This window comes from Patagioenas fasciata, chromosome 16 (genome assembly GCF_037038585.1).
Source record: "Patagioenas fasciata isolate bPatFas1 chromosome 16, bPatFas1.hap1, whole genome shotgun sequence".
Taxonomy (NCBI): domain Eukaryota; kingdom Metazoa; phylum Chordata; class Aves; order Columbiformes; family Columbidae; genus Patagioenas; species Patagioenas fasciata.
In genome coordinates this window covers 4,811,235-4,821,928 of record NC_092535.1, presented here as the reverse complement: position 1 = coordinate 4,821,928, position 10,694 = coordinate 4,811,235, and the positions used below count along the sequence as shown (strand labels likewise).

At 54.3% G+C, this 10,694-nt stretch overlaps 1 protein-coding gene across 1 annotated transcript; it reads right to left on the bottom strand.

Annotated features, from left to right (window-relative positions):
• Positions 1 to 9,961: 9,961 nt before the first annotated feature.
• PI3 (peptidase inhibitor 3) lies at positions 9,962 to 10,694 on the bottom strand. Its single transcript, XM_065849508.1, has 3 exons — positions 10,630 to 10,694; positions 10,320 to 10,481; positions 9,962 to 10,151 (listed from the first exon to the last, which is right to left on the bottom strand). The coding sequence occupies exons 1-3, from the start codon at positions 10,691 to 10,693 to the stop codon at positions 10,147 to 10,149; spliced, it is 231 nt and encodes a 76-aa protein (XP_065705580.1). The 5' UTR covers position 10,694; the 3' UTR covers positions 9,962 to 10,146.

The following is a 10,694-nucleotide window of genomic DNA, read 5'->3' as shown; positions in this document are numbered from 1 at the left end:
TGGAAGCAGCTGCAGGAGAGCAAAGTTCACCTCCCAGGCTGTAGATGCCTCATTTATGTTTGTGCTGGCATCACAACATCCTTCAGAGGGGACTTGGCTGCAGCATCAATGGTACCCAAGGTGAATTTTCCCTTTGCTGCACAAACTCAGATGCAAAAGGCCTGACTCTTCCTTTAGCACACCAGAGACTGTTGGCCTGACTTCACACTGACACTGGCAAGCGGTGGCAGAAAAGGGACATTCCTGTTTTAAGGTTCTTTACCAGCAAATCGAGGTACAAGGACACCTACTCGGTGCAGCTGTGTTTGCAGCCGTGGTGGGAGGGTGCAGCTCCCCAGAGCATGGGCCAGCCCTGCGCCTCCACCTCCACTCCTGAACTAACCGGCAGTGAAGTGGAGACATGAACAGGCAGAAAATCAGGTCAGCTGGAAATGCCTCGCCATCTCTTCCTTTCATGTCTCCCCCCATCTTCCTCTCATGGGGAAGGACGGTCTCCTCCCACAGAACCCCCGGGGGGAGACTATGTCAATAACCACATGGCAAATCCTCCATGCGGGGATGGGGGTTGACACCTCTTGCCTTGGTCTCTTCTGCAGTCTGGAAGCAAATCGCAGAGGCAGGGTGAATCTGAAGCCAGCAGCCATTTCAGTACTGCAGTGACTCATCCCGAAAGGCGCTCAGCTTGTGGCAGCTCCCTTACTTTCTTCTTTCTGCCTTTTTTTTTTTTAATAGCTGATGTAGCAATAAATTAAAAAAAAAAATAGGGGGAAATATATATGAATATAGCATGTCTGCAGAGCTCCTTTAATTAAAAGAAAAATCTTCAAGCACTTTTCAGCCCCTTGGACATCTGTTGTGAAAGGTCGGAGCCGCTGGGTGTATCTGCCATGCGGGAGGATGGGATAGAGCACCTGCGAGCACAGAGGGGTCCGTGAAGCCAATGGGGGCTGATTAATGCTGGGGACATGAACACAAAGCATGTAACAAATGGTTCTTTCCAGAGGGAAAGAGCTAAATTAGGGCAGGTGCAAAACCTGCTCTTGTGTTTCCCATTGGCAAAGATATTTGGCCTTTCCTTAATGCTCTTTTTTACTGGTGGCTTCTGCGCTTGCTGATGTTTGTGTCACCCCTGGCCTCCCACAAGGGGATTGCCCTGACTGGGGGGGTTTGGGCTTCTCCTTCCCATGCCATCAACTGTCCCTGTTCCCGTGCCATCAGCTGTCCCCATGCAGCCTTGTGTCTCCCCAGAGCCATCCCAGGGGGTGTCAGGGAGGGAAAGCTGAACCGCCAGGGGAGCATCCTCTGAGCAGGAGGAGGGGAGTGGGGACCACCAGCTCCAGGGGTCCCATCCCCACAACCCCATCTTCCTCCCAGAGCCACAGGGTGTCTGTAGGCATTGCTAACAGGGGGATGTCAGCCTGCTCCATGCTGGAAATTATTTAACCAACCTCCTTCAGACTCTCAAGCCCTTGGATGCACCCACAGCATCCAGCCCCCCGCAGTAAGGTGGCTGTATTGCCATCTGCCTGTGGTGGGCAAGGGACAGGCTTTTGGTGTATTGCCTGGCTACAGCCCATGGCTCTGACAGCCTGAAACTTGTTTTACTTGGAGTTTTACTGAGCCCACAGGGTGCTCAGGCAAGGAAAGATTAATGAACATTCACTGAACTTGCTGGAGACCTTGGCTTGCGGTTGGGCTCAGAAGCTGTAACCAGAAACATGAGAAAATCTGGGGAGTCTTAACGCAGCAGGTACTATTTTTTGTATAGATGGTGAGCCTCTGGAGAGGGGGGGTTGCAGTGTAAGGTCAGGCACTTCAGAGCAATGATTTACTGTTTGGAGGGCTTCCACATGCCCTGAGGACACACATTGCGTCCATCTTATAGCAACTTGCAACCTCCCCTCTGCTGCATCCCCTCCGTCTGCTCTGTTTCTGCCCCAGGTTGTTTCCATGCTCTACAGCACCCAGAACACATTCCCCAAATCAAATTTAATAAAGCCAAGGGCTGTTCCCAAGTTCATTGTTAATCCGTTGGAACATCTCAGGTCAGAGCTTCCCGTGGGTCAGGCAGCCCCCTCCAGACCAGACCAGCAGGGCTGGGAGCCACTGGTGGGCAGGGATTCGACCAGCAGGGCAGGGATGCTGCCAGAAGGGGCAGGTAGCGTGGTGTTAGAGGAGGGGTTCATAGCAAGGGCTCGGTCTGTTCTCTGCCACCTGGATTTAATGCCAGAGTCAGCCCAGGCACATTTCATTTACTAGTACAGACAAAGCCACAGTGACTGCTTATCATACCCGAGCTCACGCAGGCAGTGCAGGCTCACCGCTTGCTTTCTCCACGGGCAGAGAAATGGGTGAAGATGGAAGCACAAATTTCATTGTAATTAAATCTGTAATACTGCAGGCCAAACCATCCAAGTAACCAGGGGCACAGCTGAGTCTTCAGCTCTCCACAGGCTCAGGCAGTGCAGATGCTTGCCCTGCACTTTGCTTTTGATCTCTGTGCGCAGCCATGGTCATGACCATGGCCACATAGGGAGCACATGGTGGCTCCCAATGGCCACGACCAGGTAGAATAGAGCAGGGACATCTGTCCCCTGCCCCTGTGCCGCCCTGGACATGGAACTGCCTTATAAATTAGTATTTAGTGGTGACACAAGGAGACAAGTTGAAAATCAGTCTCTCCATTAAATAAGAGGGTCAGGATAAAGGGAGATGGGTTTGTGCCTCTTCAGTCCCTGCCCAGCTGTGATGATAGTCAGAAATTTCAAGGCAAAAGTATAAATTGGTGATGAATTGTCACTATTCTTGCTATTTCACAGGAGGAAGTGCCCAGGTTGTTTGAGGCTTTCAGCAAATGCCCGGGTCCCATTGCTGGCTTGCCTCCAGCTACCCCTGTGCTGGCAAGGGGGTGAGAGCAGAAGCAATTACAGCTGGAGATTAATGGGGCATGGGCTGTGGCGGAGAGGTTCACCCACCTCTGGAAGGATGCATTCTTTTGGGGTCCCTGCGGGAGGTATTGGCAATGCGGGGGGTGGTGATAGGGGCTCTGGTGGCAGAGGGTCTTTGGGTCTCAGGGCTCTGGAGGATGCTGGAGGACTTTCTGGCTTCCTTCATCCCATCTTTGCCTTTTCCTCCCGCAGACATCATCCCTGCATGGGCAGGACACCTCGGACCAAGGGGGAGGACTTGGGGCTGATGGAGCTGCAGCATTGGCAACCTGCCCCGTGAGATGCTGGAGCCTTGGGGAGGGGGTGGATCTGGAGGACCACGCTGGCGCGGGACCTGCTTGCTTCCCCCAAGTGGATGCTCTCGGTGGTGGATCAGCCCTGCTGTGGTTCGGGGTTGGTGACTCTCTGATGGCCCCAGGAAGGCTGCAGAGCCGCAGTGTGGGGAGCAGGGGTGTCTGATGGCCCCTTGGCCTCCTGATAGTTATTCCTGTGCTGTTGCATGGTGAATCACTGCTGTCTTCATGTCAGAGCCCAGATTTTACAACACCAGCTATGGAATTTTCCTGCTGTACAGCTGGCTTAGCTGCTCATTGCTGTATTTTTGTAGTTTTAGGGTTTTCTACCAGCAATCTTAGAACAAGCAGCAGAGGAGCAGCCAGGGATGCAGAGGCAGACCCGAGGATGAGAGCTCACCGGCTGGCTGGTCGGGAGAGGCACAGGCGCTTGCTCCTGCAAAATGCACACAGGATCCCACGCTTCACTGCCTCCTTCCACCAGCATTGCCATGTTGACGGCATCCCTCACTCTTTGATTTACAGGGTCCAGGTCTTGCCTTTTTAAGTAGCTTCAGGTACTAAGAAGGAACACGTCTACCTTCTTTCCAAAATCTTGGAGCAGTGGAAGAAGCATTTGCACCCCAAGAAAATACCCATTGGTGGACAGTCTATGTTGGGACATAGAAGCCCCGTTTGCCTGGGCTCTGGATGGAGCCTCCCAATGGCATTTCAGAAAAACATTGTTCTATTTTTAGTGGTCATAGTGCATGGAGCCAGGGAGTCAGTACGTGAGTCCTGTGCTGGCCCAGCCCCGTGCTGGAGACCAGGGTTAATGCGAAAAGCAGTCGTGCATCTCAAAGGATGCTTGGAGCTGCAGCCGCCTGCCCTGGGCTCATTAACATGATTGAGGCACAGAAGCTCCTGAAGCAGAAAGGTATTTGGACAACAGCCCATTGCCTGCTTTTGGTGTCTGCTTGGTCAGGCTCTGATCGTGTTGGGACCAGGGTGTTTCTCTGATTTGCACCATACCTCTGATTTCTGCCTTGGAGGTCCAAACCTCTCCATTTGCCTGTCTGTGCAAGAACACGACACAGCGGTCTGCGATGCTGGGCTGCTTTTGCCTATCTCTCCCTGATTAATGTGAAACTCGGCTTCATGAATCATTCATGGAGCTTTATTTAGTATAATGATTTCTGACATCCAGTGCCTGGGAATAGCATTTTGGGACAGACCGTTTGCGACCAGCAGATTCCAGAAATAATGAGCTGACGTTTATCCCATCTGAACCGGGAAGATACAGAAGGGGAGGGAGAGGGGTGAAGCAGCCCTGCCTCCTTCGGAAGGAATCACAGGTTGCTCTCTAATTAGCCAAATGTGTAAAAGCTAAATATTGACATAGCTTTGTGGTTCCCTGTGTCTTGCGATCACATTGCATGTTATTAACCTACATAGTTGTCGCGGAAAGGAGCATCTGCGTGTGCCTTGGCACAGACAGGGCTGAAGAGGCAGGAATTCCCCTGTTGGGACCCGAAGGAGCTGGGAAACTGGCTTCCCCTCTGCAGCTGGAGCTGGGGCAGGAAATTGGTTTTTTGGCTGTCCTACAGCATAAATTGCCCACTCTGTTCTTCCCCAGTGCTGTGCTATGGGGAGGCACTGGGGTTAGTTGGGAGGGTTTCTCTGCAAGTGAGCAGACCCATTTGGGAGGTGGTGTGCAGGTACCCTGGTGCCTGTGCTGGTGGATTTGGGGATGACGATGAGTTCATGACCCTGAGCTTGCCTGGAGCAGGTGCGTGGGCTGTGAGGTGGGGTCTGTGCTGCATTTCAGTGTGCGAGCGGGGGCTGTTGCAGGGCAGGTGTCTATGGGAGGTGTTTTGCTCCCTGCTAGGGCTTTCCCCTCTGCAAACTGCTTTGTGTGAGGCTTCAAGTGTTTTGCCAGAGCTGTTATTTGGGTAACGTCCCAGCTGCCTGGCTGAATGCAGACACCAGCCTGGCTGAGGGGCTGTGGGTCTGAGGCTGAGACGTTGGGGTGTTGGAGAGGGGCCACAGCACTGCTGCCTGCACCACTGCCCAGCTCTCGCATGCCTTCATGCAGTGTGTTTTACTGCAGAGGAATGAGGTTCCTGTGTCCTCTGCTCTCTTTCTGCAGGGGCATGAGGGACTGCTGGCACGCAGGGATCTTCCCCAGCTACAAGGTGCTGCCAGTACCTTTTTTTGCCTTCCTTTCCTTTAGGTTCCCCAGCCCAGGGAAGCCCTGCCAGCGTCTGACAGGCTTCCTGGGTGCGCAACTTTGTGCGGCTGCAGCAGAGAGCAGCCTGGTGAGGATTCCCGGTGGGATGAGGGGGAGGATGGAGCCGAGCGGCTCAGCACAGCTCTGCTGCCTCTTGGCTGTCACGGGGCACGCAGAGCTGTTTCTGCGCCAGATCGAAGGGCTTCACCACAAGCAGCTTGCGAGGCTTGGCAGCACTTCAGGAAGGAGAGAAATTGCAGAGAGCTGCTCTGGCATCCCTCTTCCACAGTCCCATCCCCTGCTACCCCCACTACAGAGGGAGCTGGTGCGGTGACGTGCTGCAGCCAGGCAGAAGGGACAGTTTCCACCCCAGCTGTTCCAAAGGCTTCCTGGTGGCAGCTGCAGCTCCCTCCACCATGCCAGCCCAGGACCGGCTCCCCATATGCCCTCTCAGCACAGCGGGACCTGATACCACGCGATCCCTATTTGGGAAGGGTGGGAGAGCACCGGGAATTGCTCCTGTAGCATCCTGGCTATGCAAGCCAAGGTGTGTTCATGCTGAGACTCCAGAGCAGGAAAAAGGCATCCCTGTGTCTTCAGGAAGAAAATACTGGAAGGCATCAGCTGCTGTAAGACAGCTCTGGCCCCGAGCAATCCCTCCCTGTGGCTGATGGGTGCCTGGGTCCAGGTGAGCTGAGTTCATATAAATCATGCCACAGAAGAAAGTGCAGAGTATATTCATGCGTCTGTTGACCTTCAGCAGTGTGAGGATGGTTTATTTTTCTGTAGACATGTGTATATATTTATTTTATGGTTGGGACAAGAATGGTATTGACTCTTTCTCCTGCCTGAAACACTGCTGCTTCTCTGCAGAGGAGATGAGGGCTGTGAGCAGCACCTGTCCATGGGCAGAGCTCCTGCAGGTGGATCTGCTCAGCCCGGGGTATTTTCTCCTCTGGATTTGATGCAATTGCTGCATCCTGCTGGGATTACAGCTTCCCACTCCTGGGCCAGGCAAGTGAAATAACCCTCCCTATTCTAGGGTTTTCAAAGCTGTGATGATTCTTATTAGGCTGGTTTGAATCATCCCTTGAAAAAGTCTTGCATGACTCCTGAGCACCGAACTGTTCTGTATTCAGACCCTGATCACCCAGTCTCCTTGAGAAGGTGCCAAGAAAATATTAAAACAACATTTAGGTGTGCCAGAGGTGTGCTGTAGGTGAGACCTTACTTCTGCCCTGTCTCTGTCTCATAGCAGACCAAAGTGAATTTCTGCATGGAGCAAGGCTGTCCCTGTAATGCTGGTGGCTCCCAAGGAGCCACTCTGGATCCTATCCCTGGGAAGATGTCAGGTAGCGGTGCATATTTCCTTTGGGATCAATCCAAGAGTGACCAGCCCCAAAACCCATTTTGAGGGAAGATGGAATAAGCCAGACCTGCCAGATGCAAGAGGAGCTGAATGGCTGCCTGCCCTGCTGTGGTGCTGCTGCTGTGACACGCCACAATGGACATTTCTAATGCAAACCCGTGTCCTTGAGTGCAGCCTTTGCCCATGTTCTCAGCACCAGACCCAGTGGGCTCGCCCCAGGAGAAGGTCCCACATAAGTGAGTCCTGAGCTGTGCTAAGCCCCCAGCCAGAGAAAACGAACCCCTCCATCTCCAGGCTGCTTTAGCCCTGGGAAAGCAGGTGACGTGGGAAGAACCAGCGTGGAAATATTGCCTCTTTGGCACAGGTCTCATTGCTTTTTCTGCTGTCTTGCTGGCACGTACAGAGGATGCAGAGGGGAATTCCTTCCTCCCCAGGGACCTGGATCCAAAGGATTTTCAGTCAAAGCGCGCTGCCAGAAGCTTGACACGGTCAGTGATCCCTCCCTGTGCATGTTCTGGTGCATTGCCCAGCTCCTCCCAAGGAGCTGCTGGCTGCAAGGGGGCTATGGGTGGGTCTAATCCATGGTGATGGGAGCTCCCCAGTACAGCCGCAGTGGTGAGCTGGGTGCTGCTGGAAATGCTGTGCACATTGATGGGGACCTGCACCCAGGGAGAGAAGGGCAGAGGATTTTTTGATTCAGCTGCAGGTGGATGCAGACAGTTGGCGCAGTTCCTCTGGGTTTTCTCACTTGCAGTGCTCCCAAACAGAAAGCAGCAGGATTGAGGTAGACCAGATGTCCCCATAGCATCCTCTGCCCCATCTCCTCCTGCCTGCCCTGCCCAGCAGCTGGGTGACACTGGTGACAAGAGCAAAGCTGGCTGTGTCTCAGGGCAGGAGGAGAGACCTCTTCAGGCCTTCACATGGAGATCTGGAGACCCAGGCAGCAGTTTTCAGGAGGATGAAGCTCTCCTGGGCGGCTGCTGCCTTGCCCTTGTCTCTGCAGAGGAGCTGCTGCACTGGGCATAGCAGCCATCAGGCTGTGTGGGGCCATGGGCACCCTGTGCCTGGAGCTCTGTGCTTAATCAAACCAATTAGCAATTTAATCTTGTTAACAAACCAAGATAATTGCGGCATTATCAAATTAGGCAGCTGCATGGAAATGCCTGCTTAATAGCTGCTAATAGCTGGTCCAGATGGAGGAGGGAGGGCTGTGAGCTGTGACTAATGACTGGCAGGAGGTGTCATCAGGCGTCTCTGCCCTGGGCCACAGTGCCAGCCCGGGCTGCCTCGGTGCAGGGGTGGCCAGGGGAGTGCTGGGGCTCTGTCCCTGTCACCCCACCACCGCTGTGGCACCAGGCGTCCTGCTCCGAGGGGTTGCTTTGCTGTAAGGATGACAGAGATATTTTCCCCCCAGCAGGATACTGCACTGGTAAGAAGCAATGTCTGATTTTACACTGAATTCTGCTGATGAGCTCCCAGCCCTTGTTCTGGCTGCCCCTGATGGATCACCTGGTGTTTCCAGCATCCCCTGGCACTGCACGAGCTCTCCAGTTATCTCTGCCCTGCGTTGGCTGAGCTGAGCGCAGAGGTGGTCCTTCACCACAGGATGTCTTCCTTCTCAGTTACTGAATAATTTCTGAATCTTTGCCTCCCTCCGGTTCCTCCATGGGGGTGCCCCTGGAAGGACTCACTCAAGCAGATGCTCTCCCCCGCCTTAGCCAGGGACCTTCCAGTGTCTGCCTTGGGCCATGGGAGATGTGGATCCCACAGACAGAGGTTTTGTCCTGCTCTATTTGTGGGTGGTTTCAATACCCTGTTTCCTCAAAAGTAAGACAGGGTTTTATATTAATTTTTTGCTCCAAAAGATGCCCTTTTCCCCCCCCCTTTTTTTAACATGTACAGCTGCCTGGACACTATTTAAACTGACTTTTAAAATGAACTGTAACTTGAAGTTATTTTTGGAGTACGGCTTATATTTAAAGCATCCTCAAAAATCCTGAAGAACCACGCTAGAGCTTATTTTTGGGGTAGGTCTTATTTTTGGGAAAACAGGGTATCTTGGCCAGGTCATGCTGCTCTCCAGATGCCCTCACTTGTGCCCGGTGGTGGGGATCATCAGCCCAGCCCTTGTGCAGCAGCAGCTCCGGCACCAGGCCCCTTTCAGGCAGTACCAGCAGGATGCTGCTCCTGGGCAGGGGATGAGGGGGGTCGGGAGCTGGGGGGTTGCAGGGGCTGCCGGGCTGGGAGCTGCACGGTGGAGGCAATGGAGGCAAAGCGCCTTCTCCCAGCCAGACGCCAAAATACTCCTTTCCCTGTCATCCAGCACTCTCTGATTTTCGTCTTTGCTCTCCCTAGTGTGTGCAGATAGAACAGGGTCCTCCCCCCATCTGGGCTGGGTCTGCTTGTTGAGAATATGATGATGGGACATACAAGCCTGACATCACCCATGGCTCCAGGTAACAAGGCTGTGGAGGTCTGGCGGGCACTGTTTGCTTGATGCTCTGCCCTGCCGTGCCTGGTGGCAATGCCTGGCTCTGCTATTGCCCTGGGCAGGTCCCTCAGCCTGCACACCCTTTCTCCTGCTGATGTTTCTTAGCGTTTCCTGGATTTTTAGCCCTGGCATTCAGCTGTACAAAAGTTACAAGAATCAGTAAGGGTTGTGGTTTTTGTGCCCTGACTTAAGGTTTTCCTGGGCAATTCTCTTCAGCAGATTTTTCCTCAACAGCTTAGGTTCGGCAAGGGGCTCAGCACCGCTATGTAACGCTCTTCTCTGCATCCCCCCAGGCAGGCAGGGTCTGTCACCTTCCCCAAGCCCTGCCTGTCTCGGGGTGTGCCTGGGGGGACATGCCTTCTCCAAAGCCCCTTGCAGCCCACCAGGAGCATCCCCTAAAGCATCCCATCACATTTTGCTCTAGCCCCTTTCCATTTTCATCTCCTCCTGGGGTTTGTATACCTCTGGTGTGTAGCTGGACTGTTTTCACCCTCTTACCCAGGCAGAAATTTACGGGTGTGTGTGCCAGGGTGAGCTTGAAGAGAGGCGGGAGGAGGTGGGGAAAGGAGTTGCACATCACAAACACCCCTGGACAAGGTCTTTTATTTGTGAAAACAGCGGTGGGTGAGCAGGCAGCTTGTGGCACCGTGCGGCAGCTGTCAGCACGGTGCTCCTGGAGCCAAGGGGGTCTCTGAGCGTGGGCTGGTGGCTGTCCCCACCCTCCTGACAGCCGGCATTGGGCAGGACAAGCCTTAGCAGAGCTGTGGGCAGCTGGTGGATGCTGTGGGGGCATGGGGATGCTGAGATGGCTCTTGGTCTGTCCTAGGAGCAGGAGCTCACACTGGGGAAAGGGAAAGAAAACACAGGTTGCGTCTGGTACCTGGAGGAACCCCAGCCCACCTGTTTGGCCATCAAACACCCCACCAGCCTGACCAGAGCCACTGTCACCATATCCCCCCTCTGCTACCCAGGGAGGTGGGTGAAGGAGGGTGGGATCCCAAGACTCTACCATGGGAGAGGCTGGGGAAAAATGGGCGTGAGATGCATCTTGTGCCACAGGTGGACCGGCAGCACTTGTGGTTCGGCGGGCACTGCCGGCTGCTGTAGCACTGGTTGGGTGGGTTGGGCCGGGCACAGGTGACACGGACAGGTGGGCAGGACCAGGCGCTGCCTGCGAGAGGAGGGAGAGGTTTGCTCCAGGCTGCTGGCAGCTGAGGGACACAGGGGAGATGCTCCCCAGTGATTGCCCCCTCCTCTCCCATCCCAGAGCATTCCTGCAAACACAGCTGGCCTGCGCCTTATCCGAGGACATCTCGTACCTGTCGGCAGCTCTGTCCAGACGATGAGCATCCCCACCAGGAGGAGGGTGGCCAGAGTCTTCATG

Bases quoted from the DNA above. Each gene is read 5' to 3' on its own strand.
- PI3 (XM_065849508.1), bottom strand. From the start codon at position 10,693: ATGAAGACTCTGGCCACCCTCCTCCTGGTGGGGATGCTCATCGTCTGG. The intron at 10,482-10,629 runs GTACGAGATGTC...CTCCTCTCGCAG, and splicing joins CTGGACAGAGCTGCCGACAG to GCAGCGCCTGGTCCTGCCCA.